The 27,853-nt window shown below is 35.5% G+C and overlaps 1 protein-coding gene and 2 non-coding genes across 4 annotated transcripts; 1 reads left to right on the plus strand and 2 right to left on the minus strand.

Annotated features, from left to right (window-relative positions):
• Nucleotides 1–1,855: 1,855 nt before the first annotated feature.
• On the minus strand, nt 1,856–27,385 carry LOC129756792 (uncharacterized). Of its 2 annotated transcripts, none has more exons than XM_055753804.1 (5): nt 27,169–27,385; nt 16,908–17,248; nt 5,059–5,133; nt 4,930–4,994; nt 1,856–4,868 (listed from the first exon to the last, which is right to left on the minus strand). In XM_055753804.1, the coding sequence occupies exons 3-5, from the start codon at nt 5,131–5,133 to the stop codon at nt 2,048–2,050; spliced, it is 2,961 nt and encodes a 986-aa protein (XP_055609779.1). In that variant the 5' UTR covers nt 16,908–17,248; nt 27,169–27,385; the 3' UTR covers nt 1,856–2,047. The 2 variants fall into 2 exon arrangements, with proteins under 2 accessions (XP_055609779.1, XP_055609778.1); XM_055753803.1 differs by having other exon boundaries at nt 27,122–27,385.
• On the plus strand, nt 9,332–9,495 carry LOC129758833 (U1 spliceosomal RNA). The gene has a single exon (XR_008740081.1). It is a non-coding gene; the product is annotated as a U1 spliceosomal RNA (small nuclear RNA).
• Nucleotides 10,331–10,494, minus strand: LOC129758849 (U1 spliceosomal RNA). The gene has a single exon (XR_008740090.1). It is a non-coding gene; the product is annotated as a U1 spliceosomal RNA (small nuclear RNA).
• Nucleotides 27,386–27,853: the final 468 nt, after the last annotated feature.

Genomic DNA, 27,853 nt, shown 5'->3' on the forward strand with positions numbered 1-27,853 from the left:
ATTGAAATCGATTGCTCGTCCCTCAAAACACTCATGTGCTAATTTTCATCACAATACGATCTATAAAAACGCCAATATCGCAAAAACATTAATCAGTGGATATGGACGACCCCTTTTGCCGACCCCTGACCCTAAATTTGATAACTGTAATTGTTGAGAACTGGGTGCACTGCTTGAGAGTATCTCGAGACGCCGCCAAACAATCGTGACGAATCTTGAAACTATTTGGGGCGGACGCAGAGGCTATTTGACAGACGCAACGACGACCGGCATCGTATTGACATCGCCGTCGTTTCCTTGGTTACTTTATCACACTTCTCCGACGTGGCTACTTCGAGGTTAACAAATGTGAATCACACAAATTAATGAAAAAATGTGAACTAATGTGAACTAATTTCTATCTTCTATAGTTGTTACCGAATATTTAGCTTGCCGTTCTTATTATTCCATCCGTTCCGTTGATTTGTAATCGGTTCCTCTACATAGCAGGTTAGATTTCAAGTTAAAATATTGGTAAATAGTATTAACCGAAATTTATTAGAAAGTCAGGTTTCCAAACTGTTTCAAACACAAACACGTTGACGCGTTAAACATACCTGAAAACTATTAATGTAAGTTGAATAACTTTAAGTCGCTTCAATAATACTTATAATAAACTTTCAGTTTGAAGCGTTTCGCTAGCAAAATTGGTTTTTTGTAACGCCCACCGTCAACAGTAATCGATTGCTCGTCTCTTAAAACACTCATGTGCAAATTTTCATCACAATCCAATGTAAAATAAAGCCAATATCGCAAAAACATTAATCATTGGATATGGACGACCCCTTTTGCCGAACCCTGACCCTAAATTTGATAACTGTAATCGATTGCTCGTCTCTCAAAACACTCATGTGCAAATTTTCATCACAATCCGATGTATAATAACGTCAATATCGCAAAAACATTAATTAGTGAATATGGACGACCCCTTTGGCCGACCCCTGATCCTAAATTTGATAACTGTAATCGATTGCTCGTCTCTCAAAACACTCATGTGCAAATTTTCATCACAATCCAATGTAAAATAAAGCCAATATCGCAAAAACATTAATCAGTGGATATGGACGACCCCTTTTGCCGACCCCTGACCCTAAATTTGATAACTGTAATCGATTGCTCGTCTCTTAAAACACTCATGTGCAAATTTTCATCACAATCCAATGTAAAATAAAGCCAATATCGCAAAAACATTAATCATTGGATATGGACGGCCCCTTTTGCCGAACCCTGACCCTAAATTTGATAACTGTAATCGATTTCTCGTCTCTCAAAACACTCATGTGCAAATTTTCATCACAATCCGATGTATAATAACGTCAATATCGCAAAAACATTAATCAGTGAATATGGACGACCCCTTTTGCCGACCCCTGACCCTAAATTTGATAACTGTAATCGGTTGCTCGGCTCTCAAAACACTCATGTGCAAATTTTCATCACAATCCGACGGAAAATAACGTCAATAACGTAAAAACAATATTTGTCTTGTATGGACGACCCCCTTCAGAAGGGGTCGTCCAAAAATCTCAAAACATTTTTCATCATTCCTGGTCCTAATGAGCATCCATGCCAAATTTCAGATCTCTAGCTCTTAAGGCGGCTGAGTCTATAGAGGACAAACAAACAAACAAACAAACATACATACAGATAATTGCTTTTTATATATATAGATTACAAATTTTTCTACGATTTGATAAGATTTTTTTTTATTGAAAATCAAATTTGTTGCAAGTTAGGTACATACCTACCCTATTCCGAGTAGGGTGAAAATTGAAAGTTTAAAGAAAGAATTTCGGAATTCAACGAAAACAATCCATTCATTCATTGATATTTATTAGACACTTCTTCCATTTTAAAAATGGCAAACAAAGGACAATGGTAAGTTTTCATTAATAGTTAAGTTCTACATTCTAGTGACTAACCTTCGGTAGCTATTGTGTTGCAATTCTTTACAATAATACTGACTCTTCTGACCCAATTTCTAGCTATTCAAGTGAATAATCAACTTTTATTCAATAAGATTTTCCTTCGACAAGAACTTCAGCAGTGTGCTGTGGTCATTCTTCCCTTTCTTAGTATCTATTCCGTTAGTGTCCGCTTCTTCGTTGTTAGCTTTCGTTGCAGGAATATCCTTGTGTTCGTTGTTAGTTTGCTTCAGTGGATCTTCCTCCTTAGCTTTGATTTCTGGGGTTTTATCTCTGTTGTTTACATCTGAATCTTTCTTAGAAGTTTCGTCCATCTTTTCCAATGATGGTGGGGTTTTGGGTTCATTATTGGGTTCTTTATTTTTCAAAGCTTCCAGTGCCTTGGGTAGTTCTAAGTTGGGTTCACCGAAGGGAAACTTTTTGGTTGTATCGTAGCAAACAAGTCCATCCGATCCCCGTCTCTCTTGTAGTCTCAGATTTTTCACAGTTGGCGAGGAAGGGTTATCTTTGCTTACACCCATTTCGTGTAATTTGGTAATGTCTTCGAACATATCCGCGGAAAGCGACTCACGACGGTGCTGAACAACCCCGAACGGATACTGTCTGCTGGTATCGTACGCCAGGAAACCATCCGATCCACGACGCTGTCTTCGAGTGCCCATGATTTCTTCCTCACCCGGAAGCGCATCGTTGTGGTGTTTAAACCAACTGTCTACGTCTTCGATACTCTCCCGTCTAGAAGTTAGCCGTGAGTTGGTGACACTCTTAACGCTAACCATTTTTCCAAGTTTATCATCGTCTTCGATGGCCGATCCGACTTCAGAGCCGCTCTCGAACCAATCCGTCATATCGTCGATGCTTTCGCGGCGACCTTTTCGGAAAGTTTGAGGTTTGATCTCCACAATTTCACCCAACTTATCGCTCACTTCAGTTTTTTCTATTTTTTCGAATTCCTGATCGAAACAATCGTCGATATCGGAGTTGTTCGATTTAATCGAATGCTCCGATGGTACCAACTCTATGCTCACGTTATCAAGCTTTTCTTCATCCTTCCGGTCGTCCAAAGCTTGTAACAGTTTGGTGGTATTTGGGTTCTGAGGATTGGGACTGTTAACTTCAGCGTTGATTTGATCGACCAAATACTCTTGAAACTCTCGAATGATGTTCTCCTCGCTGTCCGTAGCATTGTAGACATTTTCGATGACGTTGGTTATGTCGTGATGGTGCAGAACTTTGGATGCTTCAAGGAAGGCTCCCAAGTCGTAACCGAGAATTTCCTTGGGCAGGGGTCTTGATTGCGAAACGGGATGGAACAGTGGATCTTGCTTCAGATCATTGCCGGAGGACTTTCTACGCTTAGGAACTGCCGGTGGTTCCAGGCTTTCCGAGTTGGTTCTTACGACTTCCTTGGTGCCGATGGTGAACTTTGGTAGACTAACTTCAACCGTTGGCGTTGGGGTTGAGGGTAAGCTATCGATCGATTTTGTGGATATTTTACGGACTGCCAGGCGTGACTTTGGCTTGACTAATTCGTCAGCTGCGTTGTGTGAATGGTCTTCGGGGGTAAATCGGCCCACACTTATGTGCGCCTTCGAAAGGTCTTTCATGAGAAACGAACTGGAGCTACTACTTTTCAGCAGCTGAGGCTGAGGAGTTGTACTGCGAGATTCGGTACCAACATCTAGTTGAACTGTCGAGGGCATCGAGATGATTCGTTTAAGTGTACGTGGCGTATGAGCTTTTGTGCTTTCCGGACTTGTTTTCTTTTTTGGAGTACTCGTAGCGTCTTCTTTTATATGGTTCTTGAATTGTTTTTCCGAGTGACTCTTCACCAACTTAGGTGGAGATGGAGGAGCGACCAACATGTTACGAGTCGGTGTCCGAGGTCTACGAATGGGTCCGGTACAGGAATCGTCAGAGTCACTGCAGGCATCCATAGCAGCTAGATATCTGCTGAAGTCTCTGTTCGGTTTTCTTGGGGGCGTTTCGATCGAAGCTTCTGTTGTGATCAGGTTCATAGAGGATTCACTGGTATTGTGCACGCGGTTGTGCATATGATGATCATCATCACAAATGTGACGGCTCTTGCGTTTTCTAGGAACAATTACAGGTTCTTCGACTGGAGTCATGCCCAAATAACGATCTTCCGGATAATCTTCCAACATAGCCATCAAGAACTCGGCCTTTTTTCCCAAACTAGTCTCCTTGCCTACAGTTTGATCAATAAATCGTAACAAACTTTCCTCGTTTTCTTTATCTTTAACGCCCTCCTCGACGGCCAAGTCTACTTCCTTTTGATGATTTAAAATATGACCGTTTCCAAGTTTCTCTTCAACAGACGTGACCTCAATAACCGGTACTCTGTTGTTCTGAGACACCGTATTCTTTTCAATGAACTGGTCAATTTTGTCCAGTTCATCCGTATTCAGCTTGGAATTTCTCCTGCGAGTTGGCTTCGGTTCGATGGTTAGTGTATCGGACAAATTTACACCGAAAAATTTGTCTGACTTTTTGTTTCCAGTGTTGGTCAATTTGGAGTTAGTAGTTTCGCTTTTCGACGTGTCGAGTTCGGCTTTCGTTGGTACTTTGGAAAAGTCGCTGAACGCATCGTTGCCGGCATCGATTTCAAAGGTTGGCGACTGGGAACTGGCTCGTTGCAACACTTCCGCCGTGGTTTCCGGTACGTTGGCCGACGGACGGCGGCTATCCGGAGCGAATACTTCTTTGAAGCCATTTTTAACATTCAACACCGCCACCGTCGGTGAACTATTCCGTTCCAAAGTTGCGCGCTTTTTTCGCGGCGGTGCCACCGGAGGTGTGCTGACGACGTCGTTACCATCCGATGAGCTCAGCGTTGTACTCCGCCAGCTGGTCATAGTGTTGGATTTTTGACCAGTTTCGAGCCTTAAATGGGACACAAGTTTTAAGTTTATAAAATAATCAAATAATGTCGTATGCATCTTACACATGTCGATTCAAGTATGTTTTCTTGATTCCAGTTTTTTGACTTCCCAAACCGTTTGGACAAAGCTGAAAAATAAACATATTTTGCAATAGTAATTTTTATCATATTTCATTTGTATTTTAGACTCACCATACTGCCAAAGTTGTCAAAAACTCGGCCCGGGTGGAGTGAACTGTTCGATTCCTTGCACAGAGAGTTTCCCATCTGAAAAATAGATTGATCTTTATTATTTTTAGACTCGAATTTGATGGATTGGAATTTTTGTAGTTTTTTACATTCAACAGCAATAAATAAGCAATTCAACAGAAATAAATACGCAAATCCAACTGCATTGAAAGAAAAAAATATTGCATTTCAGCTCAAACAGGTCGATCGAAGAAAATTGATATATCACGAGCAGCATTTTTGGTTCCTATATTTTAATAAATGATATTTGAAGATTTTGGCTAACTGAATTTAAATCATTCGTCAGGTATTGTCTATCAACTCCAGTTTTTATGATATGGCACGTGTAAATTTTGAAATTGATAATTTTTCAGTAAAATCGATCTTTGAAAACTTATATACTAGAACACTTACATGAAAACTTGAAACAGATTTTGAAACTCTTTATCATCCTTCATTCAATCGAGGATTCAGATATTGCCTAGATATTTTGAATACAGGAGTACAACGCTTGATTGTATTCCGTTTACCCGAAAACTTTTGCCCAGAATATTTTTTTGCAAGAATGAAAAACACCCGAAATTAAACTCCAGAATGAACGAATTACCAGAAGAAAATCCTCTAAATACACCATTTACCAGAATTTTTTCCCAGAATGGACCATTTCCCATACTTTTTTCCCCCAGAAAGGGATCTCACTTATTTTTTTTTAATTTCATGTGATTGGAAATTTAATTATTTTAAATAATTTTTAAATGAAATTCTTGTTTGAAAACTTCCAATTAATAATTTCGGAACCATTATTGTATTTTTTTTTAAAGTTTTTTTTATATATAATTCGTTTATTTGAAACGGCTCGGACCTTTTTGTTCATGGTTTGGTTGCTTAGGGGAGATAAGGGCATAACGAGCACCCAGGGTATAATAAGCACTCCTTTTTACTACAAAAGTACGTATTTTCTTAAACAAATTTTGATGAAGATTTGTTTCGTACTACCTATAGTATTAATTTTTCACCAAAAAAGAATTATCCTTTTCATCTTTACAGAAATATTAAATAATAACCAGCTAAGTTCTCAAGTTTATAATTTTTTATTATAATTTTTGAGTACCACCAAATAAGCTTTTATGACCTTTCAATCATCTTGATCTGAAATATACGCACTGCAACATGATTTACACATTGTTTCTCAATTTTCAACATCATAAAATTTTTGATTTTTCACTTTAATCAACTTTAAAACGCGTTTTTACTAAAATTTTTTGACCTGGGGCGAACAGAGCACTATTAAACAGGGCATGATGAGCGCCGTATAATCTAGCAGCGAATTCAACTCGATGAAGTAATAGAACTACAGCTTGACTCGTTTCATCTGTCGATTTGGCCTATTGGCACACTCAGCCGAGTAGGAAACGTTAAATTTACCTGGATTTTCACGTAGGCACTCATTACGTGAATTTTTGCTCGAATTACGTGAATCACATAGAATCTAATACAAATTCATTTGAACGGTACGTGAAATTCACATGGTCGTTTGCTGCCAAAACAAAACCACATTCGATTTACGTGAAAATCCAGTGATCCGGCAAGTACAAAGGAATTTGTTGTATTCCATGTGACGTTAACGTAGCTCTGAATATCTTATTCACGTAGAATCTATGTGACGGAATACAGTCCAGAATATGGCGTGGATCCAACAGTTGATGCTATCAGAAAGAGAAATTCTAGGTGATGGAGAAGCGGATTTTTCGTAAGTAGGTAAAATTTTGATGTATATTCGTTATTAACATATTTTTTTATTATTTTACAGAATTCGGAGTTGGTGCAGCTTGGACGACTAGAACATCAATATGGAGGCAACTCAAATGCCGTTTTCGCTTCGATATTATGTGTCAGGTATGTGAAGTGAAATGTACAAAGTTTAAATTAAAAATAAAAAGTGCATAGTGTATTAGAAATACAAAAATGTTCTGCAAAATCAACACATTTTTATTTATAAGATCCGAAAAACCGCAACTGCTTTCTTATTCCAATAAAAACTACGTGAATCGCATGTAGCAGAACGCATCCCTTTTCACATTTGATCTACGTTATTTTCACGTACAACTCATATGGAAATTACGTGAATTCAGCTTGCTGCGCGAGCTCTGTTTGCCACCAGAAATTCACGTAGGTTTCACGTGATTTTCATGGTGGCAAAAATCTATGTACATTTTCACGTAGCGTTCATGTGAAAAGTTTTTTCGGTGTAAGGTGTCGGAGAGGTAATCAGTAGACTCGAGTTCGATTCAGTTGACTTCATCGAGTCGAATTCGCTGCTAGATTCCCCGGCAGAAAACGCTCATCTTGCCTTGATTGATGGTGCTTATACTGCCCCAGGAGGGTTCTTATTATGCCCCTACAGTGACTGGTTTTCAGCTTTTGGCAAAAAAATTAAAATGCATTTTTAAACGTTTTTATCTATTTTTTCAAGTTTCATCCAATTAGGAAATAGATTATTTGAGTGTCTGAACACTAAACAATGATGTAATTCACATATTATAACTGTTCTCTATGGTTAAATAAGCATTTTTCTTAAGGTGGCCACTATGCCCTTATCTCGCCTAATTGATTTTATGCAAACCAACGAGCCTTTTAAAAATCGGTTTGGTCGCCGACTCTTCAAGCTGCGCATTCAAACTTAAAAAAACATATTGTCCTTCACACTGTCGCGTAGAGGACGGGGCTAAGGGATCACCCCTGGCTTTTATGCAGACTTAGGAAGCCCCGGCAAATCTTTATCATTTTTTGTCATTTTGGCCAAAAAATTGGACAAATTTCCTAAACGAATTTTTACCTATTCTCCAAAGTTATCTTTGAAACAAGAGCTGATAAAAAAACGAAAAATGGTGTATTTGGAATCAGCTCCTCAAGTCAATAAGGCTCTTACATTTCTTGCACCTCAGATAAATGTGAAATTTGATACCTTTTGCCTCATATTTTGCTTTTTACCTGGATTTTCATGCTTCAGCTTGATTCATCCCTAAAACCCTCCGATAATCCTCTAAACTTGATTCTCTCATTAAGAAATCTAACCCCAGTCTTAAAACGAGACGTCTTCTTGTAAGATTTTCGTTTTCAATATTCAAGCAGTTTCCCAATTAAAGCTTAGTTCTTTTAGAAATGGGACACTTTCATTTGCTAATAGCTCGTTAACTAGTTATTGGATATTGAAAATTTTGACAGCATTTTGTTGCCTATAAAAAGTACTATTCGACCTATTTTTTTCAAAATTTAAAATTTACGCGTTTTTGAGATATGTACGATGCAAGAGAAAAAGAAAAAAATAATTCTGCACAGTTTCCTTGAAAATACGTCATTATCAAATTGATAGCTGACAAAACCGTTGATTATTCAAAGAATTACTGAGTTTTTGTGGTGGATAAGTATGCAAACACTGTCAATAATGTCTACAAAGTTCAAATCAAGCATTATAGAGAAGCACATGATCGGCAACAACGGTTAAGGATCATCAAGGAAGTCAAGTCTCATACCAGCATTTTTAATTTTCAATAAACGAAAAACTAAGGGTAGATCGCCGAAATGTCCAAAACCATTTTCTCCGATAATCTGAAAGATTGAAATCATTGAAATCCAACCTCAAACAACAATTTTTTGACAGTTCCAAAGCTCTTAAGCTGTAAAACAGGTACCGAAAAAAAAACGTCCAAAAATGTGGTCAAAAATAATCAAATTTGTTCATTTCAAAACAACTGTATCCACTAAAATGCTTCCAGTTTCCAGTTTCCAGAGAAGTATTGGACCAAAAAGTATCAGAAATTGAAGAAGGAGGGTGAAGCCACCTAAAATATAGATTTTACGAAGTATAAGTTAGAGAAACTGATCAATACCATGACTGAAAAAAGTGTGCGCCGGCCAATGGGAGATACCAAGAATAAAGTAGAAATTTCTTTAACAAAAAACGGTAAATTTTTTTTTTCAAATTTTTTCATGAAAGATCATAACATTACCTTCTTTTTCTTTATAGAAAGTATTTCGTTCAAACGAATGATTTTTTAGATACAGGCATTCGTAACTGTCCCATTTCTAAAAGAACTAAGCTTTAGACATCGAGGGTAGTTGATGGAAATTTTTTTTCCCCTAAATCACCCCTTGATCGGTCTTTCTGGATACCAAACAATCGCTAGACAACCGGACATTCCGGAACAGATGGACCCGTTCGAGCCCACCGAGAAGCATACTTACCTGGCATAGGGGTTACCGTGATCAGAAAGGCGGTTCCCCCAGGGCGAGACTCTTCCATTGCACCTAGGCTGGGTTGACCTCTGCGATTATCCCTCATGCGGATAACTCGTATGCAAAATTTTTGGTAGCCGGGACGTGCGTACGCGCACATCCCGAACTTGAATTTGAAAAAAAAGTACTTTTAATAAAATATTTATAACTACATCGATGTATACCGGCTTAGAAGCTCCTTTAAAACATTTTTAAAACATTCATCAGCGATAAACGATCACAGAGCAGCCAATTTTAAAATACCTGCTACTTAGTGAACAGATCTTTCATAAGGGCCTACCGTTTCTTTGCTTCAAAACACGTCGAAATAATAAAAAATATTGCTTCAATCAATAACATTTTAGGTACGTGGCTTTGTTAAATCCAAATACACATCTTTTCCAGCACACAAGCATTTTTTCGAGGAACTGGTGCCTACATTGAGGGGTAAAATCGACTTGTAAAATGTTAATCAAGGATGGATTTTATGGTAGATATATTTTTATTGGTTTTCCACAAACTGTAACAAGATAATTTTAAAAGATGTCTTTGAATGCAAAGTAAAATTACACAAACTTTAAAATTACACATAACTTTTTCAACGAGTCACGTTAAGGCAACTGATCCTCGAATTCGAGCTTTTACTATGGATGGAATGTGAAATCTGGATTTTTGAAAGCCTAGTGAAAAATCCTGTCTTGGAGTTATGCAAATTTTGAAGTTTATTATTGTGTCAAAACGTTTGAAGCAAACGAATGTACGCCAACATGGTGCGTTTATAAACTTTTCTTTTTATTTTTTGAATCTGATGCTCCATGATCACTATCGCATTGATCTTTAACTGATAAGTGTTACTTAAATATTGCAAAAGAAGTTTTATGCGCAATTTTTTTTTTATAAAGTTTATATCAATGAAGATAAGAAATATTTGATTACATATCATTATTTTTCAAATTAAAGATCGGGATGTGCGCGTACGCACGTCCCGGCTAACAAAAATTTCGCATACGAGTTATCCACATGAGGGATAATCGCAGAGGTCAACCCAGCCGAGGTGCAATGGAAGAGTCTCGCCCTGGGGGAACCGCCTTTCTGATCACGGTAACCCCTATGCCAGGTAAGTATGCTTTTCGGTGGTCTCGAGAGAGCTTTACTTCCAGCAGGGGACTTTTCTGCAAGCGATTGGCAGATTTTTGAATTCAAAGAAAGAGAAATTGGAGGATGAAATCATACCTGACAAGTTTTCATGGTATACGAAAACGTTACAGTAAGAAAAAAAAACTAGGTAAACCTGAATGCTTAGAAAGCCCATTGAAGGGTGCATTCTTCGCCAAATATTCCCATCAGAATTCAGAAACTGAACGCAGACTTACAATTCCGGTTCAGAAATCAGGTAAGTATAGTTTGAGACCAACAATTATTCCTAACAGCTCTCTTGTCCATTTTATTTTATTCAATATTTCCATTAGCACATCGAAGCAGTTTCGAATGGCTGTGATCAACCACAAATCGAACAAATGCAGATTCTAATTCTACCTCCGAAGAAACTTGATGCTTACCGGGGGCAAGTTTCCGAAAATGGACTTCTGACTGTACTCAGTACCGACTGGGTGTTTTTGAGGAAGCAGCAAAAAGATTATTTTGAGTTTAGGTTTAGGTTTTCGTCATAATGTTTTTTCAAATTTTCGAAAATCGGTCAATAGAATAGAAAAATATGTTTAACTAATTTCACAAATATACTTATTTCGGTATCCTTTAATACATCTTGAATCTGAAAACCTATAACATTCCATGCAAGAACATGTTGAAAATGACGAAAATGATTTTTTATAATTTGTGTAACCTTGAAGTTTAAAAATTATCAACTTTTCAGCTCTTAAAGGAATCTTTCGTTAGAAATGCCGTGTTTAATGAATATAATATATGTAAATATTTTTGAGGAAGAAAATGAATAATTTTTTTTTAATTATTTATTTTTTTCTGGGCTTCTTCAGATGAGTGCAAGGCTCACAACAGATTTTTAATTATTCTCGTTTAGCAGCTATATGTTTGAAGAAAACATACAATTGAGATAGGTGTTTGAAATTAGTTGTAATATATTTAAAAGTGATTGTACAACACTAATACTTTAGTATTATTCCAAAATATTTCACTGAATGAAAGATTCGGAATTATCGTATTATGATCATCTTATATATAAAAATGGAGGCGTTTTCTTTGTAACAACATCACGTATGAATGGTCGGTCGAAATGAAGTGAAATTTGGTATCCGAGGGTTTTTTGGGTCAGACATGGTTTGTATAATAGTTTCAAGGATCTTACTTTTTATGGAAGGTGGTCCCAATAAAAATTCAACTTAATTTGTTACGATTTCCATAAGAATCTATTTGCGAGCACGATGCAGTCAAGGACGTGTAGATAAAATTAAACATTTATTACGATTTATACTTTAGAAGGTAAAACGAAGTTTACCGGGTCAGCTAGTCAATTATAAAATACAGTTTTTTCATCGTTAATTATGGTTATCTCTCTATCTACTTCTCTGTTTTTTTTTTAAATCGAACACAAACACATACAGGATCTCAATGAAACTTGATGTTTCTTTCTAATGCTAAAAAGTCCAACCCAAAAAAAGTGTTCTATGTATGCCGTGTCCGGGATTCCATCTCATGCCCGCTGGCTTAGTAGATTTGAAGGCTATCTTCTACGCCACGGGCTGCGGAATTTCTAAATATTAATTTATTTCTGAAATAAGACTACCAAAACTAGATTTTGAGGTACGATGCTTTTGGAATTTTATTTTCATTGATTTGGCTTCGAATTTCAAGCATACATACGAGATTATTATTTTATTCGAACTGAAAAAAATGAAAAAGTACCAATTTTAAACAAACGATAAACTGAAAAATCGTTTTTTTTTTGAGAATTTCGTCTACCACATAAATTTTTCAGAGTTTTTTTCAAACATATCTGGGCCATCCGGGCATTTCTAGACAATATGCAGGCAAAATCTGAGCATTAGATTTCAAAATTTTCAATTAAAAATCGGGCAACATCCGGGCAAATCCGGAAAAAAAATCAAGAGAAATAGATGAATCCGGGTTAATGAAATCTTTAAATTTAATATTTGGTCTATGTTTTGCAGTACTTGTTTTTTTTCACAGTGAAAGATCAGAAACGGAATAGAATGACCTCGAATCCAAAATTTTAATCTTTATTTTTGAATTTCATTTCATAATGTAACTTATTTTGAATTCCAAAACTGAATGATGGTGTATTGAGGGCTAGAGAAATTAATTTCTGATTCGTTTTACCATCTTTATGGCATTCGCGACTTTATCAACGTTACAGTTGGCGGATCGTTATTGAAAAACTTATCCGGTACAACTGTGTTCGACGCTTTCTCTTGGGCTCGAACTCGCGGACATCGCCTCAGGAGACAACATACTTGCCAACTGAGCTATATCACAAGCCCACTCTAGTTATAACAACGTTTCACAATAAATGTTTTTGCAAGAAAAATCGTTATGTGTAAGCGGGAGGAAAATAAAATTTTTATTGTATCTTCTTAGTTGAAATCGTCAAGTATGTTTTAGTATATTTGATTAAGAGAAAGAATGGAGTTTTGGGAAGCATTTTGTAAAAATTGGAAATTGCAACAAAAAATATAAAAAAAATTTCAATTTGTAAAATTATCACAAGGAGTGAAATATTAAAACCATTCATTGAAAAGTTTTTAATTTTTCTATTTAATCATATTGAACAAAAAAAAAATATAAAAACCAACCGAAAAAATTGAGGAAAAAGTGTTTTCGCTGAGTCTATGTTATCCATATTTTTTTTAAATTTGTTTATCATAAATCGAGTCGGTATTTTATTCGTATATTTCCCCGTCTCATGTCCAATCATTATTCCTTAGTCCAATCACTATTATTTCATAGACTCCCTTCGGTACCGAGGAAAACCACCTAACCTTCCAGTAAGAGATATACAAGCTGTGCTAGATTTGGACTACATGTATGAAATCTACCCTTTTCTGAAAGCTATCGATCTTCGCCTATAATTCTTTTTAATTTCATATTTCCCTTTCTTATCTTCATTTGCTTTAAAATAAAAGTGTTAAGCTAAGCAAACAATTGCAAAAACAAAAACGTGTTTGGCTCCTTAAAACCTGAAGGTATCAAATATAGATAAAAAATCATAAACCGAAAAATAATGAATAATGGTTGTAATGTTGAAAAGAAAGATAAGAAAGTTAATCAGCCAGTGAAAGAAATACGCTTTTAAAATGCATTCTGCAAAACTGATTACTACAATGGAAAAATTTACTGCATTTTAATTCTTTTACTATAGAGGTGAATAATTAAAGACCCAACGTCTTTTCACTTTTTGGAAGAACCAAGCTATTCACAAAAGGTTTCGCTTATTTTAATTTTTAAAATTTGTCATTTCATTGAAATTAAGTGAAAGTGTTCAGAAAAGCTCAGAAGTTGAAGCAAATACGAAAAAATCATAACCATTTGTTCGTGTTAATTTTTCAGGAGGGATAATCATTTAGTGACGATTTTTACAAAAGAATAAGCTTCTGCATTTCATTACGAAGTTTGAAGTTTCTGAAATGTAAGTAGATAGTCATCAATTCAAAATCAACAGTCTAAGTAACACATCGGAAGTTGTTTGGTGACATTCGGCCCAAGAAATTGCAATATTCCAGCTGTTTGAGTTTAAAAGCCTCACTTTTATCAACCTTGGGATTTTCAGTGATACTTTTTTTTTTTTTGACAAACACTCCCAAATCACTACACGCTCAAAACTAAACAACTACAAATAATAATTATACCGCTACAACTTTAAGCATGAGTTAAAACTTGGTTATGTTTTTTTTTAAATCATTATCATAGGCCCTAATGGCCGCTTCAATTTATTTTTCACAATTTCTTTGGAAAAAGGGGAATGATATGAGTGCATGAAAGGCCATTGGTTTTAAAACACGAAATTTTCCAACTCAACGATGTTCCAAATGGATTTTTCGACCATTCTATAACATGGTCTGCAACTTTTCCTGAAGAGAACGGGTTTGCCACGTGATTGCTCCGTCTAATATGGTATCGAAGTCGAGTAAATTGCTCATTTGTACGAAAGTAAATACTGTATATTTATTTCTCCACAACGGCTCAAAACACCTCGAAATCGTCAAATTTCAACTTCATGGAGTATTTTTAGAGAAAGGTTAGGAATCTTCCAAAAACAACAATTTTCAGGAACCATGGAGAACTGAAAAACAGCAAAAAAGGAGATCTGTGAGTGTACTCTATCTATTTACATTGCACAGAAACCTTAATGCATAGGCGTCGCGACGCTCTCATGCACTCGAGAATAACAAAAATGGTCATAGTAGATGCTTGATTTATGTTTGCTGCTTCTTCTGAATCATCCATTGATCATTGCTTAGCACGATATTAATAATATTTATAGAATGACTGATATTTATCCAATAATTTCCTGATAAAAAGGATTCAAAAACGGGCTTTTATCTACAAACTGAGACAGTTGCGCCTATAAGTATGCAATAAAATATGGTAGTAGACTAAATCTTAGAATTCTTTTCGTCTGACACTTAAAAACTGTGCAATGAAATCTTATATGGCCAAAAAAGTCAATGGAACTTTAATCTTTAGATATTGCCTGATTTTTGCAAAAGCTTAGGGTTACCTAATTAAAGGATCAAGTCTCCTTTAACTTTCTAAAGATCACTTTTTTTATTAACATTTAAAAAGTTTTATTTGTTTTAACGCAAGTGTTTTTCTTAACCTGAATTAATAGTTCATTGTAACTGATAGGCTACGTTTAAGTTAATAAATTAGAAATTACAAATTACTTTTATTTATTCCCACGGAAACGCTTCTAGTTATCTACGGGTTCATGTATCGATCTAACTTTTGCAACATATAAACTTGAAATTACACGTTGTCGCAAAATGCAAAAGACGGCGAAAATTAGAAAGAGGAATCAAGTATCCCCATTCTCCCCTACAGTTTATTTCACATAACATCCATTTCATATGGCACATGAGCGAAATGATGGTGGAAATTATTCTTGGCTATCAACTTTTTACGTTGACTGTTTGTACTAATTTTCTTACTTTAATTTCAATTCAGTAGTTGTCTAAAGTACTGATTTAATTACTTTAGAATTTGTTTATTTAACACTATCATATTTAACGATTTTCTGACTCTTTGCTCTTGCTCTCGACTCGACCACCTCTTCTCTGCTTTTTCACTTCTCAATACTCGCTTGTCGTTCAGCATTTTATGAAGTAATTTTTTACTTTCTGATTTTCTGACTTTGTACGATTTTTTTTTGAAGGAATGTCTACAATAAAATATTCATTACAGCCGATTGGTTGTATTAAGAATTTTCAAACTTTTTGAAATTTATTCATACATAAATTTATTAGTTTGTACATTTCTTCGTGCCTTTGAAATTTTTAAACCTAGAATACATTACAACATTTAAAATCTCTAATCTAAAATGAAAACCTCATCAAATAAATACTTTTAACTTTAAAAAAAAAGTTTTATGGGCCATTCGAAGTTCTGAATTAACGATCAGGTAACAAGAGTAGGATTTAATTTGAAAATATAATTCATTTGAAACCTCTGGAGGAAATGAACGTTGAAACCCCTCTTATTGCCAATCGCTTAACAACGCGATATAATAAGGTTTTCAACTTAATCAAACAGGTGAGAAATTGTTTAGAAATGAAATTCGAATCAACGTCATTGTTGAAAACTTTTTTTTCTATATTTTTTGTACAATCGAAATACAAACCATTTGAAAATTTTTTCCTATTTATTCAACCTAACTTCAATTCATATTATAAGTGTTTTCATGTACATTTTTACCTGATATAAATATTTAGCTACCAGGTGAATGTAGAAATAAAGATTTTATGTTTTTATTGATATTCAAAATCGAAAGATGAATGAATTACCTTGTTTAATTTCACCCAATCCAGTGTCACTGCTTTCGACGAGTAAAAATAATAATTCGAGCTCAGTTCTGTTCAACAGAAGGATCATTATCAATCAAACAATTTTATATTTTCACCTTGAAACTAATATCTGAAGCTATTCATTCGTTGAAGTGAAGTTAAAATCTACCCATCGAAGGTAAAATACAGCTAATGGCAGTGCTTTCAGCTCGTTAGATGAAGCTTTGGACCGCATCACTCGCTTGGACTAGGTGCTGTGTTTTTTTTCCTATATTCTCATTTTAATTTAATTTGATCGAGCATGTTAATTTATCATCGAGCCAGGGTAGCGTCCAATGTGGACTCCCAATATGGGGGACAAATATTTGGTACCGTTTTCGATGTAAACACAAATTGTCACCTCAACCGTCAGTGCTATAGTTTGCGCACCCAATCGTACCGATTGTCCCCTTCATATTTGTCCTCCCCGGGAGCCGGAGGACGGTTGTTATCGATATCAATTTTCGAAACACAAAAAGTTATATATACGAAAACGAAACTTACCTTCCAACGTTTGACGGATCGGTTGCTGGCTATCGTGAAGTCATCAAATACAAAGTTTTTTGAACGTCAGCTTGAAGTGGCGCGGCCGGAGAATTACAGAACAACAAAAATGACCGAGATCTGCTGAGATCAGTAAGGTGGTCGTCGATCACTACCCACATGGGCCACCTTCTCAGTCAGGCGGGCGGTTGTTGTTGTTGCTATAGCACTCGCACTTACGTAAGTTCTCCTCTACGCCTCGAGATTTGTGCCGGAAGAGTCTTTGTTCTGGGAACTTGGCAGTTCCGTTGATTCTCCTAAGGCGGGCAACTAACTTAGGGCGGATGACACCCGGGAATGATCTGTTGATGAGTAGCGAGAAAAATATGGTATCAAAGATCTATTATTACGGCTGGAACGTGATTATTACAATCTATCGGATGAACGATCTAACAAGGTAGTGTAAAACTGTATGCACAGTGTGCAATTTTACTTGATGACACTTTAGTACACCAGTTAGTAGAGAGATCCCTTGGTTTAAATTAAATGGTAGAACTAATTGTTATGTATTTGATTAAAAATAATGGCTATGATTGTCTTTGACAAAATAAAAGTGTAATATTTTTATATTTTTATTTTAACAAAAATATCTTCTTCAGTCATCCATGACAGTGTCTTTATCGAAAAAGTAGATGGTTTACTGTACCTCGAAACTGTGAATTATTGTCAAGAGCCAACGCAGCTCTATCGAAAAACGAAGCCAAAAAGTGGTTCTGGAAACAGGAAATTCTCTGATTTTTTTTAGACTATCTGACTGGCCAAATGATACTGAGACCCTTTCCCTACTGAGGCCAAATGGGGGCAAGGGGTGATCGGGGTTATCAAACCCCCCCCCCCTCACAAGCGCGAAAAAACTTTACTAAATACACAAAAACACTACACTCGAACTTCTTTAAAAATTAAGAATTTTCCCTAGTCGGTATATCTTTGAATTTTCAAAATTTTCCACTCCGTGGGAATCTTTATCAAACAAGTGAGTTATTGCAATCAAGCTTTCCCTTTGGGTACTTATTTAATTTTCCAATATGTGCTTCAGAAATGTAGGACTTCTACTAGCAGCAAGGGTGCCAGGTGGTTTTGAGGACACCACAAAATTGTTAGGAATAACATGTATCTGCTTACACTCCATAAATAAAGGCGAAATTCAGGTACTGAAGATGCCTAAAACTATGCAACTGAAGCGATCAGAGCCTTAGTGGATCTGCAGTTTAGGTGAGAATGGGGATACTTGATCCCCTTTTCTTATTTTTATCATATCTTTTTGGAAAATTTTAGCAACTCGCCTTCTTTTGCATTTTCTGACAGCGTGTTATTTCAAGTTTATGTACTCCAAAAGTTGGAACGATAAATGAACCCGTAGATGAACTAAATAGAAGCATTTTCATGGAAGTAAAATAATTGCGATATTTTTTAAGTTAAGGGAGACTTCATTCTTTATTGAAGGATATTGATCCTTCATTCCGGGGCCCGTAGTCCTTCAAAAAAATCAAACTAAATTTCAAAAAAGAATGCCATTTGACTATTTTGGTCATGTTTTTTTTCTCATTTCACAATTTATAAATGTCAGAAGAAGAAAATTCCACAAATATGTCTCAACCCTAGTCTCATTGCATACTTTAAGGAGCTATTTTCTGAAATTAAGAGAAAATCAACTTAGTCCGATTTTCCAGACAATTATTGTATAAATATCATTTATCGTACAAAAAGTCCTTATCTTGTAATCAGCAATGGCCACGATCTATTTAGAAGAAAAAAATAACTTATGGAACTCTAAGGATCAATTGAACCCATAATGAACATTTAAGAGAACTTTATCTGAAAAATGTTGAGAGTTAGCCATTGTTTTGAAAATATGGTATTATGCAGTTCATATTACACTCTAACAATTTATGTTTTGGAATATATATTTTTGTTTTAATTTTTCATGTCAGAAACATTTAAAAGTGATAAAAAAAGATCATCATGTTGCATTTTGTGAAAATTTTCAAACAAAGTTCAATAACTCAAAAAAAAAATTTAAAAAATTTTTTTTGAGCTTATAGCATAGTTGTTTTGCTCGATTTAGCACATTTTTCTTGAACATTTGATCCTTGTAAGTCATTCCAGTTTTAAAATATAGCTAAGGAATCAAGTATCCCCAGGGATCAAGTATCCTCATTCTCCCCTATATCGAAAAAGACCACTTAAATATCATCTAAACCAAAGATTATCATCGGTTGAACTCTTTTATAATTGATTGGATTGATGTTCTCATCATTGAACTATAAATTTAGTTATACTTTAGATATTTTTATGAAAATCAGTACATTTTACGCACCATTTTTCAAATATTAGGAAAAAAAATTGCCTTTCCTGAAAATCGATGCCCCTACATAATGAGAACCCCTACTGGGGCAGTATTAATCGGGTCTAGGATTGTTCGATCTTGGATCGATCCTTGGAAGATCGATCTTTTCAACTCCGATTTTCGATTTTTTGGATCGATTCTTCGGCCAGGAAAAAATAGATTAGATCGGTTTATTTTCGATTCGATCTTTCGATCTTTTTTTTCTCATTTAGAGGAAATAAAGGCATAACGGCCACCTTAAGAAGGACGCTGATTTAACCTTAGGAAACAGCTATAATATGTGAGTTACATTATTGTTTCGTGTTCAGACACTAAAAAGGCAATTTCCTAACTGGATGGAACTTGAACAAAGTAAAAAAAGACGTTTAAAACTTTTGTACCGAAATCTGAAAATCAGTCACTGTAGGGGCAGTATAAGCACAAACAATCGGGGCACGATGAGCGTTTTATGCCGTAAAATCTAGCAGCATATTTCATTTGATGAAGTCAACTGAACTTTAGAGCTACAGCTTGAGTTTGAATCTGACGAACTCAAGTTCGATTACTGGTTGAGGCGATTTTTTTTTGATTTAGCATTCATGATCAGTTGAAAGATAATTTTAGAAATTTTTGATTATACTAAATAGAGCATAAGCTGGCGAATGTGAGATGCCTGAGAAGTTGGAGAACGGTTGCTATTAACCGTGTGAATTGGAGAAATATTATTCATCAGGTTATGTCGTGAGACGGAACACCGAATAAATAAAAATAAACAATTTGTAAATTATTTCCAAACCTTCGGAATTGGGTGCAGGAAAGTGTTTGTGATTGATCAAGATTTAAAAATTTGCTAGAATCATAAGAAATAACAGAAGTTTTACAAAAATTATTCTTTTCAAAAAATATATAAATTAGATTTTAGATTTTTTTTCCGTATATTTAATTCGATATCTCTCATGTACATTAAAAAATCTTAATAAAAATACTTTGAAATAATTTCTTTTAATCTCTTGAATATTTCTTGTCAGTACATTACTTTAAAATATCAAAGCGTTTCGGAGATATTTGGATTTGGATCAGTATTGTTTCAAAACACTAACTTTTCCATATGTGGAAGGAATTTTCAAATTTGAAATTTTGTGTCTTTTTTGCATATTTTTAATAAACAGTGGTTCCATCTTATTACAAACGGAAAAGATCGATTAATCGGAGATCGATCTTCAACCTCCGATATTTTAGATGGATCGATCACAGAACCGTTCATCTGAATCGATCGTGGAGATCGATTTTTTCCCGAAGATCGAACAATCCTAATCGGGTCGAGATGAACAATTGCTGCCGTAGAATCTAGCAGCGATTTCAACTCGATGGAGTCAACTGAATTATAGAGCCACAGCTTGACTGGGTTACATATGACTGTTCAGCCTATTGGTTAGGTGTCGGAAGGTAATCAAGTTCGAATTATGGTCGAGGTGATTTTTTTTTTCATTTATCAATTTTTATTAAAAGGGTCTATTAATAGGTTTTATCGAAGAATAAAACATTTCAAATATGGAAGGAAAATTATAAAACCAAAATCAAGATCAGAAAATATACTTTGATTTTAAAATAAAAAGCAACAAATATTTGATTAAAAAAAAGATTTTTATTAAAGCAACAATTATTTCATTGTGATAATTAAAACATTTGAATTCATTTAGAGTTATCAGGTTCAAGAAATAAAAGTAAGTATAGAAAACTAACGCTGTTGAAAATAGCGAGAAATAAGTGCTTTGGCGTTAGACATTTAAATTTAGCTCCAGAATTCAAAATACTTATTCCCAATAATCACACTAATTTATGAAATTTGAAAAAAAACGTAAACTTCATCAACAGACCCAAATTTCAAATGTAAAATTCAACGGCCAATTTGATGATTGCCAAATGAAATAAAAATAAACTCATTTGAACAGTTCATCAGTTATTCTTCAATCAAGGAATTAAGCTTACAGTAAAAAACTGCTTGGACAAAAATTCAAATACTTATTATGGACTACAGGGCATAAATTTATTTTTTTTTACATTGATGGTGAATTAATTTGCTAGCAATTGTCTGAACATCATTTTTGTATAGAATTAACAATTGGGTAAAGATATGTAAATTTATGATAAAAGAAAAATGCATTTTTTTAGGAATATTTTTTTCGACAGTTTTGGACTAGATTTTTACATTTAAAAAATGACATTTTTTATGAAAAATAGCAGGCACTTTAAATTTTACAGAGGAGCATTTAATTAAACCTACCAGCCACCAAAACACTAAAATATTCAAAAGAATCATCGCTTTTCGCTTTCCATCATAAAAATATTTTTAGTTAAGAAATTTAGAGAAAAAATTGAAAGTGGAGCGTTGGGACACTACGATTTTAATTCATCATGTTTGATTATGAATTTCTAAAACAAAAATTCTGTGACACACACTTCCAACTCTAAATTTTATGAACGATTTATCACAAAAAATCCCTGAAATTTTGTCGCTTCACGTTGAAATTGATCGGAGTTTCAAGGTAAGCTAACAACGTAATCGTTATTAATTTTTTGCACCAATTTTAGTAGCATGGCATGAAAAAATTTATAACTTTTCATAATTTTCAGAAATTTTCAAAATTGTGCATACGTAATTAGTGAACGGCCCCTTACCACACCTCGGGATACAAATTCTTCAAATTTTTGGAATATCTTTTTTAAATCTGTTTCATGTTTGTTTTCGATAGTATGAACAAATGTTTGGTGTGTTCTTCAAAATACTGTGGACAAATACAGTGTGTTCAATAACTGGTCGGAGTTGAGAAATTTTTATTGGAATTGAAAGGCAATATGATAATGATGAATAACAAAATATGTTTTGGAAGAATTCCATTTTCAATCATTACTGCGAGCTTCAGCTCTTTCTCAAGTCCATCGATCGGGGCACGTCATTTTGTAAGGAACTACTTTGGTAATATGTACCATACGAAGAAATAAAATTTAACCCTTTAGTGCTCAACAAACTGTTTGACTAGCAAACACATACAACAGCAAAGCAAACACATTTAAGAGACGCTTAAAAACATGAAAAAACTGTAAATGAATCTTTTTTTTCGAAAATGATAAATTTTTTAGCCTCAGAAATGCTTGGTCAATGTGTTTTTCGATCTAAAAAATGATTGACAGTTAGGTCAAAGAGTTACCACCATTCTGGATTGATTTTTTGAGGAAAAATAAATCTAGGATAGGAAGGTGAGATGAAACCCCGTCTGAAGGCGTAGTTGGGAAACCGACAACAAATCGAAAAATATGCACAAGATTTACTTTTCATGTAAGTAAAAATATCTCAGTTATTAAACTACACAAAAATATTGCGATGGATCATTGTTAATATGTTTCTAAATTAAAAGGAAAAATTGATGAAGTGTGTAAAAACTACAACCGAAAAAGTACTGAAAGTCATGTTCCTTAGCCCCTGTGCTTATGCAATTTGTGAAAAAATTGTCAAAAAATGCCTCACCTTTGAAGTTTTTTGTAAAACAAAAGTTGTTTGTTATCGCAAAATTAGGCTTCCGTGATTTTTTTTAGCGAAAACTTAGTCTCGAAAATAAGAAGAAAATCCTAAAAATCATATGAAATTGATTTTAGTCCACAAGAATCGGTTTGATTTTACTGCAACAGTATTGGTGGTGTTAAACAGCCGATTGAAAATGAATACTTCATGAAAATTAACTATTCAGCACCATGAAAAGATTGTCAAAACCTAATATAAAATAATTACAAACAAATTATAATAAACATATAGGTACGCTATTGTCAGAACCACAAAAACGTTAGGTGCTATGGTATATTTGTAAGTTATCATCATCCTGGTGTCAGTTGAATGTAGGGCAAAAATTTGTTTAAAAAAAGTTAAAAAAAGGTTAGTTTCTGTTTCATCAAACATTTGTAAAGTATCTAATTAAATAAAGATCAATTGTATATGAAAGGCTTGATGCTAAATGTTTTAATAGCCTACAATTCTTCAACGCATACTTAACATTCAAATCGCCATAAGTACAATTGCAGTCGCTTCATCGCCTTTAAGGTAAATATTGTGCCAGCCGGTTTGTTTATAAGCCAGCAGATTCTGACGGCGGGCGGCGACGACGACGATAGAGCTCATATTTGGTGTTATATTTTTACACACCCCAATCACACATTCCCACCAAAGGCACCACAACTGCTAGTCAAACGGACCCACTGCCGCACTATCGTCATAATATTTTGCTTTAAAACTTCGAAAGACACGACGGAATAAAGCAAATCAACAATGAAATCGGTTAGTCCTACATATGAACGTGGTTCTCACTCAGTTCCGAATCAAACGCCAGTTGCTTGGCGCGGCGATAAAAGTGGGGAGAGTCGTTCAAAAATCATAAGTTGCAATATTGCAATTTAGGAAAATTTTCGTCTTCTCGAAACAAATTTGTTTTCACATGATCATGAGCAAATACTGTAGATTATACGAGCTAAGACTATATGCAGAACATTCTCCTTCTTGGTAAAATAATTTAGGATCAACACACTAGTATTCTTGTGAAAACACAATACTTGTAAACAAGATTTTAGAAAAAAAAACTACAAACTTCTACTTTTTTACAAATTTAATTTTAGATCGTGGCTGCTTATAAACTTTTATAAAATGTTTTATTATATAGTTCCCGAAGTTCTTTAGAAGAGTTATTGATTATTATAGAGACGATTTATCTTCTCCTCAAAACTTTAATTATCTTGTCAGCGGCCATGGATCAGTGTAGGGTGCTCCAATATCCATGCCATAGACTTAAATTGAAACTTCAATTAAAGGGTGATACGGTCGAAATTTGGTCAATATTTCTTTCAATTTTGCATTTAAAAAACCTCAACACCCCTCATTTTGAAGGTGTGTGTGTGTGTGTAGAATGTTGCTCCTATTTTGATTTTAGAATTCACTCTTCAGTTGTCAAAATACCGTTCAAGAAAGAAGAGCAGCGTATCAAAATATTGCTCGCGCATCGCGAAAATCCGAGCTACTCACACGCAAAGCTGGCAAAATTGCTAAAAGTTGCCAAATCAACCGTTACAAATGAAATAAAAGTGTTTGGGGAACGTTTGTCGACAGCCAGGAAGTCTGGATCGGGGGGGAATCGAAAACCGGAAGCCGCTGAGATGACAAAGAGAGTTGCCGGTAGTTTTAAGCTAAACTTTAACCTCTCTCTCCGAGATGCCGCAAATAAGCTGGGTGTATTGTCTACAACCGTGCATCGAGCCAAAAAACGAGCCGGACTATCGACTTACAAGAAGGTAGTGACTTCAAATCGCGATGATAAACAAAATACGACGGCCAAAGCGCGATCCCGGAGGCTGTACACGACGATGCTGACGAAGTTTGACTGCGTGGTAATGGACGACGAAACCTACGTCAAAGCCGACTACAAGCAGCTTCCGGGACAGGAGTTTTATACGGCAAAAGGAAGAGGAAAGGTAGCAGATATTTTCAAGCACATGAAATTGTCAAAGTTCGCGAAGAAATATCTGGTTTGGCAAGCCATCTGTACCTGTGGCTTGAAAAGCAGCATTTTCATAGCTTCCGGACTGCCAACCAAGAAATTTACATGAAACAGTGTTTGAATAAACGTCTGCTGCCTTTCCTGAAGAAACGCGGTTGTTCCGTACTGTTTTGGCCGGATTTGGCATCTTGCCATTACGGTAAAAAGGCCATGGAGTGGTACGCCGCCAACAACGTGCGGGTGGTTCCCAAGGACAAGAACCCTCCCAACACGCCAGAGCTCCGCGCAATTGAGAAATACTGGGCTATTGTCAAGCGGAACCTAAAGATGACCAAAAAACTGCTAAGGACGAGCAGCAGTTCAAGGAAAACTGGCTTTCTGCGGCGAAGAAGTTGGACAAGGTGGCTGTACAAAATCTGATGGCAAGGGTTGAGCGTAAGGCCCGGCAATTCGTATTTGGAAAAGCGGAAGCCTAACTGAATATTTTTCCTGAATTTTATACTAATTAAACTTGAAAAAGAAATTTAATTTGATTTTTTAAATAAACGATTTCACCGATTTACACGCGTTTTCCTTTGACCAAATTTTGAGCGTATCACCCTTTAACCATTTTAGGCCAGAGAACTTGTTCTTTGCTTTCAAGATAATATTCAACTAAGAACATATTTTGCTGGTTTTCTGCTAACATTTTTTAAATTGAAAATTCTTCTTAAATAAAGTTTCAAAATAAAATCTTTTATTCTAATCGAGTTTACAAGAGTAGAAAACAAATCGGATTTGAACCGCAAACCTAATCTCTTACTTTTATTTTTAAATATTTGACAAATTTTTACCAATGCCTCAAATGGTCATGCTTGTGGTTAAAAGGGATTAGCTTACTACTTTCTAATTTAAGTAATTATAGAAAAGTTTTTCTTCTAAATGAAATCTTGAAAGCCCTCATTTAATTTTTAAAACTTCTAGAAAAAAATTGGCAACTTCTGGAACTTTTTTTTCGAAAGTTAAAAATTAAAATAAATACATTACTATTAATGTACAATAACTCGAACCTGAATTTTATTCTTTATGTATGCATAGTTCAAGCAAAAATTCTTCCTACAGCCCTGATATGCCCTGATAGTCACCTAAACTAAGCTAAGCTATAGCAAAAAATGTAATCCGGGAAATTCGGATAGATTTCAATAATATCCGAGCATCTAAGCCGGACCGGATTTGTAATGAATTGTCCGGCTGAAGCCGAGCAATCTGGAATGCTTAAATATTGTAATAGAAAGAACATTTTTATATGGGTAAAGCAATAGATTTAGAAATCACTGTATGACAGCGACTCAGTTGTATTTGTTAATAAGAAAACTAATTATTAATTTGGCGTGAATTCATTATTCATTTGGGCGCGACTGTATGCCTTTCCAGTTGGCGCCATTGTTAGGAAATTAAAAAAAAACAAATGCCGGAATGCATCTTCAATCCCATCTGTGCAAAGAACAGAGGTATCTCCTGGTTGAAAAATCTGTTGAAATAAAAACGTTAGTTTATCGCAAAAAAAAATTAAGCAGTCACGAGATTGGTTACTTCCATGTTACAGTTCTTGATTGAACATCGATCCACGAATTCTCATAACAGACGATCCCTCACCCCCTAATTTTAGCGCATTGCCCTAAGTGAAATGAAATAAACCCTGCAAACACCCCTCTGGAAAGAGCAGAATTGTTTAGTTTTCCAGCACTTTTCTGCTCGTTGTTTTGCATTTTTCGCATTTGCGGCGAGTCCCATTTGCGCATTTCTTGCGCAGCTTAACTACGACACGACACCACGGACGACCGGATCTCTCTCTTCTAAGGTGGTTTCATATTTTTGATCTCCCATTCTGATCGATGATGTCATCCGATTGTTTTGTGCTCACACTATCGGCACACTGGCCGAACGAGCTGATTTGCAGCTGGTTATTTCCTTATGTGAAATTTGTCATCTGCGTCGTCACATTTGGTTTTCTATAAACATGATCGAGCAGTTGCTCAGCAGCGTGACCGACATGTAATCACATGGCTGGCAGTTTTTCCTTCAATTAGCCCGGGAGTAATGTCAGCTGAGTCGTGTCCGATCAATTTAAGTCAGCGCAATCACGATTCACCTGAGCAGCGAATTGAGACAAGAGCGGTCAGTCCCAGATAAACATTTGACGTTTTTATCATTACAAACTGATTTGCATATTTGCGGAAGAATTGATAACACCTTTCTTATCGTGACTTGTTTCCAGAAAGAAAACCCTCTAAGCACCAAACTGTTTTCAGTTGAACACTTCAAATACGCACCAGTTAGGCAAAGTTGAAACCAAAACACACTTGGGGAGTGGACTCACTTTCACGATCGACTGTTAATTGGTTCAGATAACGATAAGCACCTTCTCGTCTAGTTCAAGTTCTAGCAGCAGTAGCGCGAGATAAAACAAAAGTTCGTGAGAGAAATTCTTAGCGCGGCAGCGGCATAAAACCGTGAGCAGTTCTACTTGTTCGTTCGAAATTCAAGCACGATCCGAGCGCGATCAATGTCTGCGACCGACTGACTACGATAATCACCCCTAATGTGCCCCAACGATGGCGCTCGGTTGAATTCGTGGCTGGAGCTTTTGCCGCGTTACACCACCGGACCGGTATATACTAGAATCGTTCTTGGTGACGTACTAGCTACTAGCTACAGATCGTTCTGGGGACTAAATAGAAATACACCACAATAAAAACAGGTGAGCTCATGGGAGACATCGGTGAAGCTTGAGTTTTCGAGATTTGCGAGTAGGTGGATCGGGTTGTGGACTTTTTGGAACACTGCTTGGGCTTGATTTGCAAACCTTTGTAAACCGAAATTTGTTGGTTTAATATTTTTCACGATAAAAAGGTATGGAGAAAATAAAATACTTATTGAATATTTTGATATTTCAGAATAGTACCACGAAGTGAAGCTGATTTTGCACAAATAAAATGTGGTATCATAAAATTTTAAATTGAATTTTAAGGACATGAGAAGGAGTGGGTGGGATTTAGAGAAAA

Source organism: Uranotaenia lowii, chromosome 3, assembly GCF_029784155.1.
Source record: "Uranotaenia lowii strain MFRU-FL chromosome 3, ASM2978415v1, whole genome shotgun sequence".
Classification (NCBI taxonomy): domain Eukaryota; kingdom Metazoa; phylum Arthropoda; class Insecta; order Diptera; family Culicidae; genus Uranotaenia; species Uranotaenia lowii.